The 24,882-nt window shown below is 43.5% G+C and overlaps 1 protein-coding gene across 4 annotated transcripts in view; it reads right to left on the bottom strand.

Moving 5' to 3' along the window:
• Window positions 1–24,882, bottom strand: part of SPOCK1 (SPARC (osteonectin), cwcv and kazal like domains proteoglycan 1) — a 384,074-nt gene that overhangs the window by 167,589 nt on the left and 191,603 nt on the right. For all 4 annotated transcript variants that reach the window (XM_033140153.1, XM_033140155.1, XM_033140152.1 and 1 more), the window contains one exon: window positions 7,771–7,885. In XM_033140153.1, coding sequence (XP_032996044.1) covers window positions 7,771–7,885 — 115 coding nt within the window. The remainder of the gene's footprint in view (window positions 1–7,770; window positions 7,886–24,882) is intronic.

Here is a 24,882-nt window from a genome sequence, read left to right as displayed (position 1 = left end):
CGTGCTTTCCTAGCCGTTGATGTGAGCACTGTTTTGGGCTGCTTCTTTTTTTCATTTTGTGTGGGCCTCATCATGACAAAGATCCCTAAGAGCAGAATCATTGAGGCCTATACGGCCTGCTCAAACCATTGAAGCCTAAGCCTCCTACTGTTAACAGAAAATGGCTGAGTCTGTGACATGTGACTCTTTCTCCCTATACAATTGTATCAGTCTCCTTGCAGGCTTAGCAGCTCTGTGTGGGTGTGACTGCCTGAATGTCTGTACTGTTATTGCTGATGCATCTCTGAGGCAGACAGGGTGGAGCCGGTTGCTCCTGGGGTCTCTAATACTGGGGCACTCTGTGTATGCTCCTTTAGCTTTGCTGTTTCCTGAATAAGCCTATTTTTCTTCAAGTATATTCTGCCCTGTTAGGTTAGTCACCATTTTAGATGTCTATCTTTAGGATTCTTTTTGGGGATTACTCTATTGCTGGGCAGGTAGAATAAAAATGGAAATAATTTATTGTCACTATATCACATGTTTACAGTGTGATTGAATGTGCCCCGCTCCCCCCAATTTCACAGTACTTGTCACATTTCGAGCTGCCGTATTACCACCAACCTCTAACATCAGCTGTGATGTTGCTGTATTTCATTCAGCAGCCGCACGGCCCATGGGTAATAAACTCTTCCTTAACCCGTTGTTGGAATTGCTCCAAAGTAGGCCTTCTATGCAGCTTGCTCCCTATCCCAGCAAAGGGGGCTATTAAGGGGCCGTCCCAGTCACATGTTCACCAATCTTAGTTGTGCTATGGGCCATATTAAATCCCTCATAGCTTGCTTAGCAGTGATCCAGAAGCGTCGGGCCCGCTTTGCACCCGGAATGGATAGTCTTCTTCCATGCTCCACCTGTCAATTCAGTGCTCAAGCAGGGCCATTGCCCCTGATGGGGTTTCGTCTCCTGCCACCTCGGCATCCAGCGAGGAGGGAGAGGAGCTCCCTGGCATCAGGGTTTTTTAATTTCTGATTCCCAATTTCACAGAGTCCGGTTCCTTCCTCTCTGCAGGCCCCGGTGCGGGTGGTGGGAGCATCAGCTCGGTGGGCAGCTAGGAGGAGGGGGCTGCTAATGGCCCCCTCCCGGGCTGGGAGGTCTTCTTCTGGGGTTGGTATCTCACCCGTGTTCCTTTCCTCAGTCTCTCCCAGGTACCTTGCTGCAGGATCCTGCGCCTGAGTCCTCTGCTGAGGTCAGCCTGCCAGTGCCATTACAAGTATCTTCGGGCGGATGTGCCGCCACAAAGACATTCCAGAAAGCCGGCAATATAGGAGACGGGGAGTCTCTCCTTTTGTCAACGGCCTCTTCCAGGTACCTCGGCCCAAGGGGCGATTCGCCATGATGGAAGCACCTCTTGGCGGGGCAGCAACATAGGTGCTGGCATGCTTGCAATGCTAAGCAGGCCCTTACGCAGTTTAAATTGGTTGGGATTCACCTGTTGTGATCCATGGAAGTTGGCCAATATGACCCTTAGGGCCACACTCACTTTGTCAGTTACTTGATTCCACGACACCTCTCGCTATTGGGTGCACAGCTTTTCGCTACTTGCTGCCAGACAGTTGCACCCCCCTGTTGGGGGGGAAGGGGCTCAGCAGCAGCTCATCAGGCCCACTGCCAAGTGGGAATGGGTTCGACAAGCAATAAAACCTTACCATTTGCACTTACTCCTGTAAGTTTATCTCTATCAAAATCTGGCAAGAAGTTTTTACGGTTTAATTAGCTGCTTTGTACTTGTGGGAAGGGTCTCCCCACTATTTCTAGTATTCCTAGGGCTTTCAGCCTTGGGTCAGTAACACAGCAATTTAAATTTGGTAGCGAGCTACCTGCAGTAGCCTGGGGGAGGGGCGAGCTAGGACACTGCACTGAGTTGCACGGCGGGTCCCATTCCGATTCTCCTTGTGTACCTGACTTGCATTCACCCACATTGGGGTTTGGTCCTTAAGCAAGTCTCATGTGATTTCTGTCTGATCCATATCCTGGCATCTACATGCCCCCAGTGAACGACGCTATCCCGTCGGTACCTTATTCCAGTGTTTTTCAACCTTTTTTGGGCAAAGGCACACTTGTTTCATGAAAAGAAATCACGCGGCACACCACCATTAGAAAATGTTTAAAAAAAAAAAAAAAAAACTGTGCCTATATTGACTATAATATAAAGTAATTCTCTTGAATAGGAATCAAATAAACAATTTTTTCCCACGGCACACTAGGCAACATCGGAACAGTGGTTGAAAAACACTGCCTTATTCCATATAATACGTGTCTTGGATCAGGCAGTTAAGTTTATCAAAGCTTACCAACAACCAATTAAGCAAACGGGCAAAATGGCCCTTGTGGTCAAAATCTGCCTTGAGGTTATTGCCAGTTCGCCCACAACTTTTAAGGAATATTAATGTTGTTAATTAATAATAATAATCATTATTGTTTCTACTCTGCCCATCTGGCTGAGTCTCCCGGCCATTGTGGGCGCTTCCGTCAGCACTTTAAGATCCAATAACCCTTTCATCACAGAAGTAGTTGGGCTCTCTTGCGGAAGGAGCCTATCTTATTGATAAGGAGTCGCCTTGGGCCGCAAATAGCCTGTGCAGCATTCGAGACCTTTAGTACCTTCTTTGATTGGTCTTGGAGAGTGAGTCTGGTTAACCTTGTGCACCCGGGTAACCTGTTAATATGATTATTATTCTCGCAGGATCATGGGACAACACGGCTTAGTTATTGGGCACCTTTATTCCTTCATTGAGGAGCCGTGTGTCCTGTTGACAGGTCATCTAATTACTTTTGCAGGCAAAGCAGTTGCATAGGTGTTTCCCCGTCTTGCTTCCAAGTAAGCCGCAGACGGAGCTTAGTCGGAGGTTACAACCTCCAGGCGACTGCATGAGTGTTCAACATGGCAGGATTCATGAACCTGCACATTGTCTCAGGCGCATTCTGACGCTACCGGAATTGCTTAGGGTTTTAATTCAGGGGCGGTAGCTGTTCAATGCCATGGCCCCGAGTCCAGTAGCTAGGCTTGGTATGGCGACCAGGCAGTGGGGACCCTTGGCAAATGGCCCTCACATTCCAGTAGAGTTTTGCCCACCTTTTTACACATTGTCAGCTGCACTGCTTAAGGTTTAAATGGTGTTTGCTGTTCATGTTCTCACGGGTTCATCTGAGGTGTCGATGTTGCCCTCTCCCATATTTCAGATGGGGACCTTCAGGTCCCGGGCTCTGGTTGCCTAGTTGGAGCCAGAATTTTCTGGAACTCTTGAGGGAATTTAGCGGCAATTATTTATTATGAGAAGTAGCTCCCATTCCCTCTGCCACTTTGGGCTTTGAGCAGGTCCAGAGTGACTTCTTAACCTTTTGCTGGCAGTTTTGCCTAGTTGGAGGGACTTGCTCCTATCCTCCGAGCGGGCGTTGCAGTCCTTGGATCGCCTGCTCCGGTTCGGACAGGCCCTAATATCATCCAGACTCAGTCCACTGCAATTCCCATTATAGTTCCAGGCCCTATCGTCTGGTGCGTTGAGGGTAGGTGAAGTTGTCTCGGAAGCCACACCAGCTGGTCATAGGGGTTTGGCACTGCTTGACGTATCTCTTTCGCCAACCGAGGTAGTCATTTCCATCAGATATTCTATGACTGACCAGCTGCATAGGGGGGACCCTCGTTCGCTTGCCTGCAATGGGGGCACCCAGGCCCCCTGCCCAGTCTGTGATACGTGTAAGTACCTGGCGTTTTGGCCGTTGGGGATGGCCCATTCTTGGTGCATGCCAATTCCCTTCCTCTCACCAGACATCAGTTCGCTGGGGTCATGCGCAAGGCCGTTGCTGCCTGCGGCGTCCCGGCCAACAATTACACCCCTCATTCGTTTCGAATTGGTGCAAACGACCACGGCAGTTCATTGGGGTTTTGTCGGCAGACAGAATTAAAGAAATCAGAAGGTGGAGGTCCGCAGCCTTTAAGGGGTATGCAAGACCTCGGCCCTGATGTTGAATTGATACTGCTTGTATTCTGTTTCCAGGTCCCGTTCCCATCCGCGTCTGGATTGTGGGATGCAGCATCGTGCACTGGGCCAGCACCAGGGCATGGGAGTCGGGGCTTTTTCATCATCTTGGACTCTTTCCCCAGGTCCGGGTAACTTGGTTGGGCAAGCGGGGTATGCTATGGAATGAGCTCATTCCCCTGGTTGAGAATAGGGTGTTTTGGTTGGGTCCCCCCGATGTTCTGCTCTTGCAATTGGGAGGGAATGATTTGCCCAGGATGGATTGCCGCACCTTGCGCTGGCTCATCCACAACAACTTGTGGACCCTGGGGGCTTGCCTGCCCGACACTATTTTGGTGTGGTCGCACCTTTTGCAACGTTTTTCCTGGCGGGGAGCTCGATCCCCGGCAGCGGTTGAGAGGGCACGCAAGCGGGTCAATGGTTTAGCGGTCCAAACGGTCCGTGCCCTGGGAAGTTGGGACATTCTGCACCCTGGTATCACCATTCAGTCTGCCTCCCTGTTTCGGAGGGATGGCGTCCACCTTTCCCCTGAGGGGAACGATTTGTGGTTGGCGGCAATAGTTGAGGGCCTTAAGGTTGGGCTTGGTTTGTGAGTGGTTTTGGCGGGAGCCGGTGGCTCTGTGGCGGTTAGGCATTGGTTATGTTTTGGATTGCTCGGATGGTGAGGCCCCACCTCCACAATCATGTTTATGTTGGTACAGGGAATTCCGTTAAAGGAATCCGGCGGCTCTTTTGCTTTGTCCGAACCCCAGGTCTGGGGCTAGGGCCATAGGCAGAGCCCCCGGGACCGCTGGTGAGGGGGAGGTTTCGTCCCCAGCCTCCTTAACTCTCCCCAGCTGCATTCTCCCGACGCTGACTGAAGTCAGCAGCTGTCCCGTTTGGACAGATAGTCTGAACCAATGCCTACGCAACCACTCACCAAATTTGTATTTTAATAAAGTTGTGGCCCTAAATTATTTGCCAAAAACCCAAACAAAAATTATGTCTCTGTGTTTAATTCTTGGGGGGTGGCTTGAGGACCTCGACGCGCAACTCACAGCAGTTCTCCAGGGTTTCAGACAGAAATACTTTCTTGGGCCTATCTGGAGATATCAGGGAATGAACACAGGGCTCTCTGTATGCAAGACACATGCTGTAATACTGAACTCCAGCCCTTCCCTGGGAATATCACTTCCTGTACTGCTCAGCCTCAAAAGCTCTCCCGAAGGGATACAGATACACTCTCAAGTTTTCCCTTGGGGTGTAGAAGTTAGAGGCTTAATTTGGATGTAATAACAAATCATGGTTTGTCAGTATAATAACGTGCAGCAGTAAGATTTGGGCTCGCAGGCACTTGCCTACTCTTCCTTCACAGGTGATGAAAGTTTAGATGCCTCAGCAACTAATTGTAGTTTGCACAGAACATAGTTAGCTCTCAAGACAGTATGGCAAACCATGGTTTGATCCGGGTACAGGATCCTGGATTGAGGGAAAACTATGGTTTGTGCTAACCATAGTTTGCTACATTAAGAGAAATAAGCCAAGTATTATTTACTACAATTAGAAGGGAAAGCTTCTAAGCTCCTTCCCAAATATGTAATGGAAGAGGAAGAAGGTCGGCACCCTACCTGAGTTGTTTGAATGCAGTTCCAATAATGCTTTAATACAGAGGTTTTCACCCCTGACCAACATTCAAGGCACCGCAAGGTGCCACGGCACACTGGTTAAAAACCACTGCTTTAATAGATTGAAACAAAGATTTAGGACATTTAAAGTATTTCTTCACACAATGCCTATCAACTTAAGGAATTTGCTACCACAGATGTGGTAAACGCCTTTAAATGTGGATTAGACAGATTGATGGAAGATGCATCTATCAAGATAGCTATGTGGAACCTCCAGGTTCATTATACCAGTGAATAACTGTTCCTGGGAAACAACAATGGGAGAAAACAATTGATGAGTCCTGCTGCTGGGCGTCTGTAAGCATCCGGCTGGATTGACTGTCTCTCCCCCTTTGAACTGACCTGGATCATCATTGGAGGCCCTTCTTCATGTGCCTCCTCCATGAGAGGTCTAGAAGGTGGCTACATGAGAACAGGACTTTTTTTCCAGTGGCTCCCTACTTGTGGAATGTTCTCCTGAGGGAGGCTCACCTGCCACCTTCATTATACACCTTTAAGGTGCCAGGCGAAAACGTGCATCTTCAACCAGTCGTGTGTGTGTGTGTGTGTATGTGTGTGTGATGGTGGTGGTGGGGTTTGCTCTGTTTTTTCTTCTTGTTTTTCTTATGTGTTTTGTGTTTTTATCTTGTATTTTAATGCTGTGAACTGCCTTTAGAGCTTCAGATAAAGTGTGGATACAAATTTAATAAATAAAATATAAATATAAAAACCATAACTAGCTACTCATTTGTATGTTGCTCAGAATTAAATGAGGAATGCCTCAAGAATCATGTGCCATTCACCTTGTCTTGGCTATAAAAAGGTAAGGGTCAGACATTTAATACATGGAAAAACTGCCCCCAAATGAGTGCTTGGATGCAAGTCAGCTCTTAATTAACATTCTGGTAAAGCATGAACATAAAAGAGGGAAACATGGGTATGTATAGGCGACTTAAAAAGTAGATTAATGACACATTGTTCAGTTGTATAGGCTTTATATTCAACAAATCTTAAAAGAAAATGCAAATGGTGTCTATATACACACACAGGCAGAAAAAAACTAAGAATAACACACTGTTAAAACCCATCCAGAAAGGCTAAAAAGGAGACAAAATGCCCCAAATCCTACTTCATCTCTTTAAAGTGGTCAAGAATAAGAAATTATTGCAATGATTAGTATCTTCCCTTCCTAAATTTTCCTTTTAGGCACAGCTGGATGAAACACCCTGTAGATTAGGAGGGAAGCAACTATAGCTTAGTATGCATGGGAGAAATGACTTCGCAGCTTCTATTTGCCACAGGGAGCTAACTAACTAGTGGAATTAGATTTTTTTTTAAGAAAGAAAGAAAGATTAGCTCCACTTCTTTGGGATAAATGCAGTTGTCAGTGGTGCCTGCTGCCTCTCTACTCAACAGAAGGCCTTGATTTGCAATGTAGGAGGACAGATGTTTTATCTGGGAACTTGTCCAGATCTTTAAAACATACGCAGATGCATACACGCACACACGTTTGCACTATTTGCCTCTTTGGTTCATAACAAAGGCTTCAGTAGCATTGAGCCAATATAACGGACTAATTGCTGGATACTTAATACTGTCAGGATCGAGTTCTTGTAACACATGGGAATTCTTACATTTTATCTTCTATATTATTCTATATTTTATATTGTTCTCAGAAGCCTCTTTCTCACACACTTGCAATTAGAACTGAACCCACAGTGGTGGCAGTGAGGAGACTTTTCACTGGTCCTTTTGACCCTTGCAAAAAGCATGATAATTTTCTGAGAGTTGCAAATAATGTTTGCCTACTGTGCAGGGTGAACAGTGTCGAGGGGGAGAAGGACTGGGCCCCTGTGGTTCAAGCAACCAAGCCAATTCTTCCTGTTTTGCTACAAGAAAATGAAACCACCCACACAACATGACAAGACTGGAACCATCTGATTGTCCCAATCTTCCTTCTTTCCTCCCTCTCCCAAATCAGAAGCTTCATTTCCTCTCACTGACATTGGCTATGTGGTGCCATAACATCAGGACACTGATAGGTTCAGCTCCCAGAATATTCTGAAAACCAATCATAGCTGTTTAGTTGAAACTATAAATCACAACGTTCTTACCTGTGTACCAGTTGTTTGCGACTTACACAAATGGCTGTCTCGTAGTCATGAGTGACACACACTTTATGTGGGCTGCACTTTACCTTCAAACATGGGTCTTTGGAAGGATCAAGAGCTATTAAAAGCAAGATATAAAGAAATAGTTTAGAAAATTATCTCTCCTCCCTCATTAGCCAAAATAATGAGCCAAGCATCTCATGAGGAAATACTTTTCAGTGTAAAAATGTTTACCCTATTTATCTTCACCACTCTGCAAGAAAGATTATGCTCAGATACAGTCCAATGTACTTTATAGCCATCCAATTAGGATTCAAAGCTACATAGATCTGTTATCCAGGCCCCGTGTTCTAACCACTGCAATATCACAGGTTTTTTGCTAGTTACATACACTTTTGCTTGGATCTGCAGAATCACAGAACTGTACACAGCTAGATGAATCCACCTCTTGCCTCCCCATGCTACCATTTGAGTGGGACATAACTGTTTATTATTAGATCAAAGATAAGTACAGAGTCAATAGCAATTGATATGATAAATAAATAAAAGTAGTGAAGGTGCACCACTGCTCAGGATGAGGAAAAGAAACAAAAAAAGGTTGCTTGAAAAACTAGGTGCCAGTCTGAATAACAATTCCCCCTGGACTCCAAAATATTTGGCATGAATAACTGCTTTCTGTATCCATTATGCATTTTTCCTTTGATTTTAACATCCACATCATAATTGATTTTTTAAACTATTTTTAGCTAGATCACACAAGATTTTTTAAAGAAGAGTACTGCATAGAACATCACCAGTCTATCATGCATGGAACTCTGGACTGTAGCAAAATGCCACTGTTACCTATTGAAATAAGAATTGTACAGCCAGCTACTTAATGACTGCTACTGTGCAGCAGGACATGTAGCGATTGCTCAGCCCCATATAATAGAAGCAATCTTGTATTACTACAATGTGTGATTTCTTGTATTCAGCATAATTCTAAAATCAACAAAAACACAGCATGCCAGATCTAGCTACTGCCAGCATGACATACAAATACTAGTGTAGAAGAGAGATACTATCATTATTGCAACAATCACACCTTTAAACATTAACTCACAAAGAATCCAAAAGAACTTTTGAAGTTCTCTGTACACACATGCGGATTGATGCTCCATTTGCCAGTTAAATACAATTACACCTGGGTACCCATCTCTGCAGAGCAAGGCAGCACCGATCCATGATGTAGATTCAAAGGAATTAATAATGTCATATCGTGGTGAAACTGCAGGCTGTCTTTTTAATTCCACAGAAAGGAAAATAATTACAAATTTGGAATTTTGCCAGGACACAAGGATTAAAACCTTTTCACATCCAAAAAAAGATCTCGAGGGACTGTAAGCAGTCCACTGATGTTCTGCCAACAATTAGACGGGGCTCCTATGAAAATGTCCCATTTAGCTTATGATAAACCTTTTGTGTATGCAGCATGAATATGTGAACATAACAGAAGGGTAGAAGGAAGGAAATGCCTGAAACTCAAGGACAGTATTATTATTGGAACAATTTTTGCATTGTTGCTTTCTATCCAAGCTGCTTCAAATACACTCATCCTGTGTGGATACTGAATGAACCAAGCGGGGGCGGCATCCTTCTTGCATGCTCTGACTCCAATGTCCATGTGCTCACTGTCAGTGTAAGTCTATGAATGCATGGCTGAATGTATGAAAGTCTCCTCAGTGCATTCAAAAACTCTTATCACCTCCTGGACAAATGTTTGGACACTGGAAGACACAGCCAGCAGGGGTGCTGATGTCAGCAGGTGTATTGCTGCTTTCCCCTCACCTGCTGAATGAGGTTATGTAGGATGAAGTCCATGGGCTTGCAACTGGCTTTCACTTTGAATTGCAGTTGTGGGTGGGCAGCGGACAAGTTGTTGACACGTGGTATACAAGCAGGCATTGGTGGTTGTTCTGCCACCCTCCCAAACTGCTGTCTGGTGGAGAAGGCTTAATGTGCTGCATGTTCTATCAGGCTTTGGGCCATAGCTGTCAACTTTTCCCTTTTCTTGCGAGGAATCCTATTTGGAATAAGGGAATTTCCCTTAAAAAAGGGAAAAGTTGACAGCTATGCTTTGGGCTGCTCACTCAATGAGAGACAGCAGTACGGTCCTGCTTCCCATTCATATTATTTAGTGAAATTGTGCAGTGTGAAGCAATTGACATTTTATTACTTCATACATCTTTAGAATAACAAAGGTCAGTATTGTTGTCCCTCTGTTGTAGAAGAGCAGAGGGCCCGAGAGTCAGCCCTCCGTGGCCTGCTAAAGCTTCATTGTTGAGGTGAGAACTATTGTAAATACACAAATATTTCTAAGTTTCTACTACATTTTTCAATACAATTTATTATTTGGAAAAATGGGATGCATGGCATGGAGATGGTTTGTCTTACTTTCAAGCATTTTAGAATGTGCTTCCCCACATTAAGTGCTACATTGAAATCTTTAACTCTTTCTGACACTCTATATAGATTTCTGAGTAAATATATCTGCTGAGCCATAAGGAGTGCATAAATTCATGTTCTGATTAACTGAGAACCATCTTCCAAGAAATTTTAGAAATGCTTTTCTGTCGCTCTAAAATTGTGCAAATAGTATTTCAGAAGATGTATTACATGCATATTAGCCATGGCATGGCATCCCAGAAGTCACACCAATTAATCTAATTACATGTCCATTTAATATGCAGAATAGCTGCACCTTGCCACCTATGATACATATTCACAGCATTTCACAGAGGTGAATGAGTTCCTCACATTGGCTTTCATCTATTCTTAAGGGGGAAACTGCATGCTCTCAGATATATGCTTATGAGGCACAGGGATAAATTATGTCTGACAAGGATAAATTAGTAGTGGATAGAAAGAGGAATGAAACCATTTGAGACTTTGATCATCTGACCCTGTGAGAAATGTTCTGGAGCTAAATCTCATGCAGTAATGATTCTCAAGTCCAGCTTCATTCTGCCACCACTCAGAAAGACGCCATTCCATCCTTTACTAATATCCTCCCTTTTCTACCTCATTTTTAGCCCTTTAGTAAATCTCTACATCAAGCAGGTTTCAGCAGAAAGTATTGAAGTCGTATTGACACAGTACACCAGATACTCAAAATTCAGGTAGTATTGGAAATGAGGCATGACAGGCAATGTAAAATAGAAATTTGGATTACAAACAACTTTGCTCATAAAGAAGTGGAGTTGGATCTGGCTGGTAGGCTGGATCCTTACCTCCCCCAAGACCAAATTTGATAGCAGGCGGGCCCTCTCATTTGTCAAAACCTGGTGTCAGGTGACAACTTCAAAGGAGGTTGCTCTCAGCACCAGTGGAGCTGATTGACACTGACTGCACAGGACCCCTTTGAAGTCTGTTTGCAGGTGTGGTTTGCATTTAAACCATATCTGCAAAGAGATAGGAAAGTACTCTATTTTCAGGTATAGCTTGAATTCAAACTATGCCAGCAAACAGATGTTTTTCATTTCCAATTGAGGGTTAGCTGGAGACCAAACTGTGGCTGCAAATGGACTTTGAAGGCATGCTATCAAGTCAGACATTGCAAGTGCCAACAATCAACTGATAGTGTAAAATGTACATAAGCAGTTACTTTGTCATAATGACTATCTTGTATATTGTTGCTGCTTATGCATGCAAACCCCGCCCCCCAATTTCTAGAAGAAGCCATCAGGATGAACTGTTTAAACTGTCAATCCAAAGCAATAATACACAAGGTAGGGTGCTGTAAGGAATAAATCTAGTAATTACCAGTGCTAACCTAAACATGCTTAGGTAAAGGTAAAGGGACCATTAGGTCCAGCCGCGGACGACTTTGAGGTTGCGGTGCTCATCTTGCTTTATTGGCCAAGGGAGTCGGCATACAGCTTCCGGGTCATGTGGCCAGCATGACTAAGCCGCTTCTGGTGAACCAGAGCAGTGCACGGAAACACCACTTACCTTCCCGCTGGAGCGGTACCTATTTATCTACTTGCACTTTGACGTACTTTCGATTCGAACTGCTAGGTGGGCAGGTGCAGGGACCGAGCAACAGGAGCTCACCCCATCGCAGGGATTCGAACCGCCGACCTACTGATCAGCAAGCCCAATTGGTTTAGACAACAGCACCACCTGCGTCCCTCAAACATGCTTACTCAGAATTAAGTCCCACTATGTTCAAGGCAGGCTTACCCTTTTGCTTTGGAATAATCTTAATTTAACTCAGTGGGACTTACTTCTGTGTAGACATGCACTGGATTGCACCGAATAATTGCTCCTGTGAACCCCAAATATCCCACCCACAAAGGAGGTTACCCATTATACATCTGCGTAATGTACTGCTCTGAGCCTTGTGTCCTTAATGTCAGACTTCACTGGGGTGGGGAATTTTAATTTGTCTCGCTATCATGCATGACTGGATCTCACTGAATCACTCCTGATTGTTGCTGCATCTCAACACAAATCACTCTTTGGAGCTTGCATAATTCAATTGGGAGAAGCGTCAGAGATGGGACACGAGCAGCTGTCTGTGGTTCAATGTCTGCTATCTGAAGAGTCTGCTTGCCCTGTTGTTCAGGATATATTTTAAACAGAGACAACTGTTTTGTTGTCCTTATGATGACTTGCATTCTCAATACTTGCCCAGCTTTGCTAACCAGAATTGCCAAGACAGAATAGAATGGGTGGATGGAGAAAATGCCAGCTCTGAAGGAATAAATGATTCAACCATTTAAAACAGTGGACTCTTCTGATATGGCCAACTACTGGCCAGTCAAAATTTATTTGAATAAAGTGCCTCATCATGTGGCTCAGCTGTAGATGATCTTAGAAAAGATGGGTTCCAGTCCTGTGAATACTGACTGCACAAATACAGGAGAAGTGTGTGTTTTGGTGTTTAATCAAGAGTTACAGAAAACAAAGGCGCTGCCTGCGTGCTTCCCATGGGCATCTGATTGACCACTGTGAGAACAGGGTGCTAAACTAGATGGCATGATCCAACAGGCCTGATGTTCTTAAATAGGAGAGCTATTTCCCACTGTCTAGGTTGCAGTGGGATTTATGGTACTTATTGTATAGTGCCATTTAATTTTTCAGGACTCTCAATGGCCAATTCAAAAGGGCAGTATAGTGAGGCTTTGGTTTGTTGTTGTTTAGTCGTGTCTGACTCTTCGTGACCCCATGGACCAGAGCATGCCAGGCATGTCTATCTTTCACTGCCTCCTGCAGTTTGGCCAAACTCATGTTAGTAGCTTCAAGAACACTGTCCAACCATCTCATCCTCTGTCGTCCCCTTCTCCTTGTGCCCTCAATCTTTCCCAACACCAGGGTCTTTTCCAGGGAGTCTTCTCTTCTCATGAGGTGGCCAAAGTATTGGAGCCTCAGCTTCAGGATCTGTCCTTCCAGTGAGCACTCAGGGCCAATTTCCTTCAGAATGGATAGGTTTGATCTTCTTGCAGTCCATGGGACTCTCAAGAGTCTCCTCCAGCACCATAATTCAAAAGCAGCAATTCTTCGGCGATCAGCCTTCTTTATGGTCCAGCTCTCACTTTCATACCTTACTACTGGGAAAACCATAGCTTTAACTATACGGACCTTTGTCGGCAAGGTGATGTCTCTGATTTTTAAGATGCTGTCTAGGTTTGTCATTGCTTTTCTCCCAAGAAGCAGGCATCTTCTAATTTTGTGACTGCTGTCACCATCTGCAATGATCATGGAACCCAAGAAAGTAAAATCTCTCACTGCCTCCATTTCTTCCCCTTCTATTAGCCAGGAGGTGATGAGACCAGTGGCCATGATCTTAGTTTTTTTATGTTGAGCTTCAGACCATATTTTGCGCTCTCCTCTTTCACCCTCATTAAGGTTCTTTAATTCCTCCTCACTTTCTGCCATCAAGGTTGTGTCATCAGAATATCTGAGGTTGTTGATATTTCTTCCGGCAATCTTAATTCCGGCTTGGGATTCACCCAGTCCAGCCTTTCGCATGATGAATTCTGCATATGTTAAATAAGCAGGCAGACAATATACAGCCTTGTCGTACTCCTTTCCCAATTTTGAACCAATCATTTATTCCATATCCAGTTCTAACTGTAGCTTCTTGTCCCACATACAGATTTCTCAGGAGACGGATGAGGTGATCAGGCACTCCCATTTCTTTAAGAGCAGGAGAAAGGCTTGGAGTTTATGATCTGAGGAGGTCCCATACTAGCTGAATAGTGACAGGGGCCACACACTTGTCCATCAGTGGAGCATTTCAGTGTGAAATTTTAAAACTTGAACTGCCTGGTTAGCTACATCTCTATTAGCTTTCCTTCCCAGGAAGGCAAAACGGAACCATTTGAGTCAACACACATGGAGTGGGCACATAAAATGGTGGAGAAAGTATGTGCATAAATAAATACACATATGTAATTTCTGAAATATATACACAAGCACAAATGCACACGTTGCTTTTATAAGAAAAGGCACTTACTAGAGTGGCCCCCAAGATCCATGTTCATATGAACATTAGCAAAGTCTGCAGCTACTCTGGAATAGTTACCTAAGGACCAATTACTGGAACCTTTGTATGTTCCGCATTTCAGCTCAGTTATCACCAATATTAACTTTGCAGATGACTGTCTCACAATTAGCAATTTCCTCAGTCCCGTCCCCCAGAGCTGAGTATTGTAGCTGCTCAGTGTTGGCTCAGGTATTTAGAACTACAATAGAGTTCTGCATTAACACGCCTTTGAAATGTATGCTGGGTAACTGAGCACAACTGGTGCAAGTGTACTGAATATGGTACATTTAGCACAAGTCACTGGAAATATTCAAAACAAAATAAACATTTTTAAAAGTGTCAATAGTTTTGGCACCTTAATACAATTAAGGCTGTAGGAGTAGGTAATGAGAAGGTGGATCAGAAGTTCATTATGGGGTTAAGTGCCAACCTTCCATTAGTTTCCATTAAGGAAACATTTATGTATAATTTGAAGGAACTTGAAAGAACAGGTTCAGCTTAGCTGTAAAAAGAGTTTGAAAACAAAACCCTCCATTGCTGACTCATCACAGCACTTCAGATTCATTGCTGCATAGCAACATTCAAATTTATCACTTGTCTCTTCTCATGGATAGAAAGAAAAATGCTTTACCTATAGTTTAGGACAGATTTCTTTATATTCAAAGTATCAAAGTACTAGGGTATATGCAGAATGAAGAGAGCTATAACTTATTTATATACTTGAATCATAAATAATTTCCATATCATTATCATTGCAAGCAAATGAACTTCTGATTCTCCTTCTCATTGTTAGGAATGCTATGGATAGACACTAGCTCCCACCAAGCCAATGATCAGAGATAACAGGAATTGGGATCCTCTTCAGGGAGGGTCCTGCTTGCACGCGGGAACCCGGGAACCCGTTACATCTGGGGGAGGGGAGTGCCCAGCTCTCTCTGCGATGCCCCCCCCAATTGCACCACTCACAACAGCCAATCACGCTGGCTGGCGCGACCGTGGGGGGGGGTTTATAAAAACGGCAGCATGACGCGTCACACGCACTTGCTTCGCGCTGCTGAACTCCCGCCCACCCTCCCTCTTTTGGTGTCTGTGCTTTGGCCTTGCTTGGGACTTCAGTTGGATGCCTGTCTTGTGGCAGGGTTTCCACTTGGCAGATTGGCACGGGCCATTGGGTTTTCGCCTACCTCCCAGCAATCATCACAACTTTGTAAGGTTTGGTGGTTAGGCATTGGCTTAGTGTTGTGTGGGGAAGGGGAGGTGCAGCCATCGCCTGCCCCTCCATGAAAAGGGCATTCCGTTAAAGGAATCTGGGGGTCCTGGATCTCATCCGAAGTCTGCTTGAGGGGCTAGGGCCATGCTAAGACCACAGGAACACTGGGGTGAGTTTCAATTGATTTGCATCAATGTAGCTCCCTCGTGTGGTTTACTCTTCCAGACTCCCTGCTGGGAGGGCAGGAGTCAGTTGGAGTTTGTCAGTGCCTAAGCCAATACCGCTCACACTGTGTATTTAATAAAGTTGTGACCTAAATTATTTGCCCATCAACCTTAAACTAAAATATGTGTCTGTGTGAATTTATTTAGGGGAGGGGGTCCTGGGGTCCTCGAAGCGCAATTGTAGTTCAACAATTTATTGAGGGCACCACATTGGGTTACTTATTGCTTAGCCAAAATAAGAAAAAGAAAACATGGCACTTAGCTCCGCTAATCTGGAATGCACAAAAACAAAAAGGTAGTATTTTCTTTCTGATTATTTGAGCATTCAACACTTCCTAGGACTGATAGTACAGTGGACGCTTGGGTTGCGAACGCATTCCATGCGGGAGGTGCGTTTGCAACCCGTAGCGTCTGCAACCCGCAGCACTGCACCTGCGCACGCAAAGGTTGCAATTTGGTTCTTTTGCACATGCGCGAGCGCTGAAACCTGGAAGTAACCTGTTCCAGTACTTCCGGGTTCGGCGTGGAGCGCAACCCGAAAATGCATAACCCACAACATTTGCAACATGAGGTATGAGTGTGCTTCCTTAGCACCTTAAAGGACTACGCTAGGTCACACTTTTAAGAGACAACACCTCAATCCCATCTGCCTTGTGCATAGTATAAGAGTCATTTTCTGAAATATGCTAATGATGGATCATGCGCCATTAATCAGTTTCTAGGAGCAGATGCTCATCATCTGTAGGGGAAGGCAACCCATGGGAAAAAGATTAAAGAGAAACAAATCCTGTATTTTGTCATCACAGTTCTTTGTGTCCTAAAGCGTTGAACGTGAAAGCTTTGAAGCGAACAGTTGCAAATCTCGGCACATAAGAAGAAGAGAAGGAAGGAAGACAAGAGCATGAAGGATTTATTCATGAAGACCTTGCAAGAGAAATGCAAATAGGTGCTATAATAAGGTGGTACAGCAGCTCACAGTGGTGATGTTACATGGATAGTTTCCTTGCTGCACTTCAGTTTTATGAAAGAATAGTCAAAATTTTGCCATGCCACTGAAAGGAAGCACCCTTTGCCACCTTGACTGAGAATTCATTAATTCATTTCCACAGAATTCAAACAAGGCAACATTCCCACACCCATCCACCCTTCATTTGTATGCTGCTATCAAAGAAGCCACCATACCTATATGCTGGAGTTGCATCTACCATGTCAAGATACATAATTTGTAGAAACAATTCTAAGAGACAACAGGGTGTAATATATAATCTAATATCTGAGCAGAAGATTCCTGCAGTGTTTAGAAATTATTGTAAGTTGTCTCTCTCTGTGTGGGTGATTCTCAATAAAACTGACAGAGAAACATAAGGCCATATGTTTGCAAAATGGAGGAATGCACAGACTGTTCTATATTCACTCAGTATATGATGTGGCGTTTTCTTCAGAAGAGCAGTCTGTTGCCATCAGAAGCAGAGTCATTCCCAATCCAATTTTCGTTTGCTTGCATAAGTAGGCCAGGAGTCAAGGCATGTGACTAATCATTTCATGCAGATTCTTTAATGGGAATATAACCATTGATTTAAATAAATAAATAAATAAATAAAGTATTCACCTCACTTTTTACTAAAAACTATGGCTGGTTTTTCGAAAGACACATTTACCTTGTAAAGTTTTAATGTTTTTTTCTGAGTCCCCAATAGGAGATTTGAATTGTGCCTACTGATTTTTAAACACACAGGTTTGCTATGCTGTGTGCATAGCAACATTTTCAGGAAAAAAAATGCAATTAAGCAAAATACTTGTGCAGTGTGTCACATGAACAAGCAACTGGTCTACAGAGTCCTTAACCTGCGACTGACTCCTTTTAACGCAGTGCTCTCACATGAGCAATAGGTGCTCCAGGAGTAAACTAAAGGCTGAATTCAGTGTTCTGCATGTGCAATGGGATTTCACCTTCTCCCCCTCCCCTCTGCAGACATTCTTGCCCCCGAAATCTGCCCAGAGTGTTCCCCAAGACGGGAGGCTGTAGGGGAGGAGGAGGCAAGAAAGGCAAAATGCTGTTGCATGAGTGAATATACATTATGCTTGTATATTGGATCCAATCTTACATATGTGTGCAAATGCTGCATGCAGAGAGAGAGGGCAACCCACAGTTTAAGAAACTGTAAATGAAGTGTGAAGTAGTATGAAGCCCTTCATGGGGTCCCTCCCCCAAATTTTGCAGAAATTGCTCTCCTGAGGAGCTGGTTTTGACTGCATCCTTGAGTCAGTTAATATTTCCTTCAACCAACAGACGTCTGTTACAACTGTGGCTCTTTAGTACATATCTTCTGCTCAGTATGGAAGGAACTCAGAATACTAAAATGTATATTCTCTCTTGGCTTGGGAATTGTTTTTTTTTTTGGGGGGGGGTGCCCTTTTGTGATTCAGAACTCATGTAGCAGCCACCCTTCCATAGCTTCATCCCAAAGCACTGCAGTAATGTTTAAAGAACCGGCACCATATGGGTAGTGCCAGTTGTACAAATCTTTCCCATACAGCTGTCACTCAGCTGGTATCAGGGTGTATATGTGTGTGTCGGTGTACATCAGGCATAGGCAAACAAAGTTGTAGTTCTGGGACTACAACTCCCATCATTCCTGACCACTGGTCCTGTTAGCTAGGGATGATGGGAGTTGTAGTCCCAAAACATCTGGAGGGCTGAGTTTGCCTATGCCTGGTGTACACACACACCCCTACATACCAGTGGGTCATAAAATGGGTCATAAAATATATCTGCATAGGGTGCTGGTGGCAGGGCAGAGAAGGGAATTAAAAGAATAAAGTTAACACCTCCCCTGAAAAGGTGAACTTTCTTTATTATTTGGCGGGAACATAAAGAGTTTGCCAGGCCTGTGGAATTTCACTAAGATGACCAAGATTAAACAACACAAATTTTCACAACTGATGAGAGGGATTAAGAACATTTCACAGGAATGTCATGGTTGGGAGCAAGTTTAGAGTCAAGGTCAACAACTCACTTGATATAGAGTTTCTATGGCTACCAAAACCTGCTGAGATGCCACACTGGCTGAAAGGCAGGCAAAAGGTCAGCTAAACCCAAGGCAAGATTAAAAGATTCATCCATCTATGTACAGTGTTTCAAATTCCTGTCCAAAGCCAAGCTATCCAAGCAAATTTCTGGCTTCAAGTATTAAAGGGTGGAATGTACCCGCTGCAGCGAGAGTATCTTCTTTCACTGTTTTCCAGCTGACCTTTTGTTATTCATAGCTTTCTAAGCCCCTTATTAAATCTATAAATCCTCTGCAGCTCCTTCTCACAGCTATCGAAATAATTGGGAAGTAAACGCCAACAACTGTACTAGGTCCTTAACAAACTACCAACCAGAATTTGTTATAGGTAGGTAGATAAATAAATAGAAACACATACATACACAAACAATGTGGGCTGCATTTCAGACCCCTACTTGTCTTGCCTTCTTATGATCCAGAGAGCAGGACATTTTGCTATGAATAATACAGGCTGCTCTGTCCCTTACCTATTGCAAAATGAGTAACTTAATACAAATCATTGCTGGACAAAGAGTTAACAACAGTGCTTGAACTACTTTCCCATTATATTTCATGCTTATATATAGCTACTATTAAAGACAGACATATGACCTGAGAGAATTTTTTTTTCAAGTCAAGATAGTAGAAATCCTTTGGAGGGCTAGCATATTAAGAGTATATTGTAGCTCCAGGATATGTTTTAAACACACAACACATCAAATCTATTCTTCATACATGTGAGGGTGATAACAAATAAATACTCCCAAAAGCTTTCTGCAATAGAGGCACAATTCTACAGAACTTTATAACACACTTGCAAGATGATTTATGAACTTGATTTTGCTTCACAGCCATCCTTTTATTAAGAAAATCCATCCAACTCACAACGATACAGTATAGCTTTTCTTTAAAAGCCGGCAATCAAAGGTAATATGGCATTATGTAAACACTCTCTGTTTTCAATATTGCCCTACTGTAACTAGCATGATCACTCCAAAGCAAAAAGACTTTTATATAATGAAATGTCAAGAATAGTTCCTCAAATAATCCCTTTGAAATTGTTCTTGGTGTAAGACAAAGAAAGAACATCTGTTCAGAAATGACTGAAGGAAAATAATGTTACACACTCCCCATTTCCCTGAGCTCTGAGACGTTCCAGGAGCAACACTCCTTGGGTTTGGCTTCCTTTTTGGAGAAAATATTATCAGGAGCTTATGGCATTTTTTGTAATATCTGATTTATTAATAAATATACAACTAGAAGTTAAGTGGAATCAAGCAGCATACTCACTCCCAGTAGGCACCAGACCTGCTACCTCATATCAGATCCCCAAGGTAAAAAAAGAGTAAAGGTAAGGTAAAGGACCCCTGGATGGTTAAGTCCAGTCAAAGGTGACTATGGAGTGCGGCACTCATCTCACTTTCAGGCCGAGGGAGCTGGCGTTTGTCCACAGACAGCTTTCCAGGTCATGTGGCCAGCATGACTAAACCGCTTCTGGTGCAATGGAACACCATGACGGAAGCTAGAGCACACAGAAACGCCGTTTACCTTCCCGCCACAGCGGTATCTAGTTATCTACTTGCACTGGAGTGTTTTCAAACTGCTAGGTTGGCAGAAGCTGGGATAGAGCAACGGGACCTCACTCCATCATGGGGATTCGAACCGCCGACCTTCTGATCAGCAAGCCCAAGAGGCTCAGTGTTTTAGACCACAGCGCCACCCCCATACCCAGTGTGTCTCAGCGCTCACGACCAGTGGGTCTCAGTGCTCACAACTAGCTTTCAGCTTTTACTCTAGTTCTATTTGGGGATTGAAAATCACATGCACGCTACAGCACATCATAGCCCTCCACAAGCGGAAGGATGAAGGTCTGAAGTGGGAGTCTCCTGTACTTGTGGAAACATCCCATGTATTTAGAACATTGTAGGTGGTGTGTCTGAACGGGTGGGGTTTGGCACCACACCCTTCGTTGGCATCTGTTGGTCTGGGGAGACAATGGAGTGGTGCAAATTTGGGGGTGAGGTCAAGCTGCTGGATGGTTACAGCACCTGCTGTGGCTGTAGAGACCTATGCGGGAGAGACATGTTGCAGCTGGGGCAGATGATGGTTGTGCTGCTGCAGACACACCACGGTGTTTCTTCCCCCTTGCTCCTCCAGGCAATCATTTCTCACCTGGTTGCTGCTATGGATGCACAGCGTTATTGCCTGTCTCTTTGGCACCACACTCTTACTCTCAGGTGATGGGGCAATGGGAGTATGACTTACAGCTTGGTGCAGTAGGCTATCTTCCAGCCATGCAAAGAGGTTTCTACAGCTGCCCCACATCTCCCCCCTTGAGGCAAGCAAGAAGCATGATTACAAACACACTCAAGGAGGCCACAGAGCAGGGTCAATGAAGATTGTGGCCTGGGGGTTCACAAAGCTGGATTTGGGGCTGCATTTGGCGCCAGGACTTAAGGTTCCCACATAGAGCAACTACCGGTAATGAGTTAACAAGAATAAGTAGGTGAGAAAATCACTGTCACTGAGAAACAGGCTCTAAAAATGGGAAAGAAACAGACATTATTTATTATTATGTACTTATGGTGAATCACATGTCTGTCAAGGGCTGTTTGGCTCAACTTCCCCCTCAATCTAGTCTGGAATCTGTGAACAATAAATTAGTTATCTGTGTGGCTTATTGTGTCCCAGAGTACTCAGGCAGCCAGGAAAAGCTGTATGTGAAATAAAAAAACAGTCTGAAAACAAGTAATATCAGCAGAGTCTGAAAATGTCAGTCACTAGAGTTGCAAAGGCATGTACCCCAAACTAGCCAGATATATGGGGTCCCAGTCCCTATAAAGGCTCTTAAACAACTCCCCTTTTTTGGGTAGGTCCTCCACAGAAGCTGATGTAGGAAAGGTTTACATTGCCTTGGTGGAAAAAAAAGCTGACCAGAATACTGGTGGTCTTGAGAAAAATGTACCCCAGCCCAGTCTATTTGTATTTATAGCCAAATGAATCCTGACATCTTTGGGAGGACAATGATAAAAAAGATGAAATGCCCAATTAAAATGCTATTAAAACCCAATGTTATAACCTTCATGGGGGCAAGACCTACATATAGCCTTGCCAGTGACAAAGAGAGAACAGAACCCTTAAGACCAAACCATTAATCCTTTGTTCTAACAAGCATTCAGCAATGCAGTCAATAGTTAGTTATTCAAGATAAAACATGTTTTTAATGCCTTTTAGTAAGTCAAGACATTGCCTTGATTACAGTTTACATGGAGCTTGATGAAGAAGTAATCTAAAGATCTCAATAGCAATGTTACAGTATATATTGGTTTTTGTTTTTGTTTTTTACAAAATGCTATTTAGTAGCACCAACTAGAGGAAAAAATAAGTTGCATATAATTAAATTTTTGTATGTTCCTTCTACAAATCCTGGAAAAAACCATTCTGCTTCATTAGTAAAAGAAATTCTCAGTGCCCCTCCTGCAGCACATATAAAGGGAGAGGCTCTGATTAACACTCTCCAACCCATTATTGCTTGTAGTCATTTGCATATAGAAATGGATCTAGCTAAAACTAATGTGTGATCATTGATATGAATGCTTCATACACACAAAGGAATTAATTTCAAGTAAGCAAACTTTACATTGTAAAAAATAAAAATAAAATGGAGGGTGGTATTCAGCTAAGTTGTCCTGTTAGCACAAGGAGTACTGCTAGTCCAATGAGACTCCTCCCTCCTGCTGCACATACCTCATACGTCCTCCAAATCTGCTCTGGAGGGTTGGAGGAACCCCTAGAACAGAATTAGGGGGCATGTGGAGGGAGGAAAGGGGAAGTCCCTGACTCAGCAGTATGCTGAATACAAGCAAGACAGACTAAGCTGTTGGGTTACTCATTTACTGCAGCGTCCTTTGTTTTATATAAACTATGGCATATGAACAGTAAGAAAGAGGGGGGGAAATGCACTTATTTTATTTACATTGGCATTTACAAAATAACCTTTCACTGTTGAAGTATGAAGGTGCTGATGGATATCCACACTAAAGATACTGTAAAAGGACTGGGCAGATTTGCTTCCCAACTGTGATAAGAAACCTAAGTAATAACAGCCTGTTTGATAAAAGGTATATGAGAGGCAGCTATAAAAGGTGATGGCTATAAAACACCAGGCTGGATGCCTGAGATAAACATCAATGAATATGAGAAATATATGGTCCTGAATTTCATGCTGATATGAACATTTATGTGCATTAATAATATTAATCTTTTCAAGAATGCAAATGACATCCTTATGGGGACACCCAAGCAATCTATGGACTTACTGAGAATACATGCACCTTGCAAAATTGTGGTCCTTTTTTTGTCTAAGTACATCAATGTGTGGCACACACTTCAGTTTATCTCATGAAGAGTCACATCTTCCTCACATCCTGAAAATTAATCATCATGTCAAAACAGAGTAGTAGTGAACAAGGCTCAGAGGAAGCACATTGTATGCAAGTGCACCTGGATAAAATGAAACAAGTTCCTTGTCTCCAGTAACAAGACATGAATCACCAAACCAGTGGCGTATGATGTCAAGCCGTTGAAAAGAGCCCAACTTTCAGAACAGAACTTTGAAAGCAGTTGAATGGCCTGATTTCTGCTTTGAAGGTATCTACATTCAGTGGGTTGCAATCCACTGCTACTATTTCACCTGCACAGCAGACTTGCTTGTGCCATGGGACTTCCCCTTTCCTCACTTCTCATCTGTGCACCCTCAAAAACTGCTTCAGGGGGTTGGGAGACCCTCCAGAGCAGGATTCAGGGACACACAAGGAGAGGAAGTCCAATTGCTCAAGCGGAACTCTGTTGTTGTTTTTAAATTAAAGATTTTTTTCATTTACAAAAGTGTGTGCAATGTCTCTCTCGTATTTTTTCCATGTAACATTTTTACAAATCAGTTTTACAGCATTGGATAAAACCCCATGTATTTGTCAGAAGTTGATGGGTAAATGATGGATCCTGCTTTCTCTGCAGCTGTCTTGTTGTTTAATTGTACGAACCTTGCTCCTTCAGTGTTACTGATTCCAAGATGGTTAACAGATTATGTAAAAGAGATTTACACATAAGAGCAAAAACAGTAGAATAAAGTCATACCCCAACCTATTCATGTTTACTAATAAATAAGTCAAATAGGTCATACTCCCATGTAAGGCTGAACAGGATTGCTGCCTTAATTTGACTATTAAATCACTGTACCGCAACCATCAAAGTTAGTTGGAAATGCTACTTTATGAAAATGTAACAAAGAAATACAATAGCATCTATTGTAGTATATTTTAGTTTTAAAACTAAAGGATGCAACAAGGATGGGGTTTGAAATGCAAACATTTAACGGATGGATGCAAAGACCATTCTTTTTAGACTAATAATCTATAATCTGACATCTGTAGCATCTTGGTCCCTTAAGTCCCAGTTGCTGTCTGTGAGAGTTAATTTGTTCTTGGATGCTTCTCCCTCTATGGCAGCTATGCCACATGTCCTGATAAGCTCAAGGCCAAACTCTGTTTGAAACTAAATAGATTTGAAACAAGGTCAGTGGTTGGCTGTTTACCCAATTATTAACTCTGCAAAGTATGGAGAATACAAATGAGGAATTACTTAAACGGCTGGAGTTTAAGTCTGTTCCTCTTGTCAAAGCCTTTTCATACCAGTTTGCCTATTTCTCCAAGCATGAGCTTCATTTTCATATTTTAAGATATGATTCTCAAGGGTACATCCATGTTTTTAAAAGCTTGCCATATCACTCCATGCCCAGAAGGAGGGCTCTGTGTAGAATCATGTCGCATCATTGTGTCTGTCAGGTGTGCATGCAGGAGCCAGGCACCGTGACCAGCAGGGCTTCTCGGGACTGGGGCCTTCCTAAGTTTGTTCTGGAGAGGCAATGCGTGGCTGCACAGGTAAGGCTGCTTGGTAACTCACTGCACCTGGTGGCAAGAGCTGGGAAGGGATATAAGGCCAGCATTTCCCTTGGGCTCTTTGCCACAGAAACACGCTTCCTGCCTTGCTGCGTCTGGCCTCCTGATTCCTGCCTCCTGTTTCCTGATCCCCGGACCTCTGCTTCTG

This window comes from Lacerta agilis, chromosome 2 (assembly GCF_009819535.1).
Source record: "Lacerta agilis isolate rLacAgi1 chromosome 2, rLacAgi1.pri, whole genome shotgun sequence".
In the NCBI taxonomy this organism is placed as follows: Eukaryota; Metazoa; Chordata; class Lepidosauria; order Squamata; family Lacertidae; genus Lacerta; species Lacerta agilis.
Note: the sequence above shows the minus strand (reverse complement) of the source record. Positions and strands in the feature narration are given on the sequence as shown.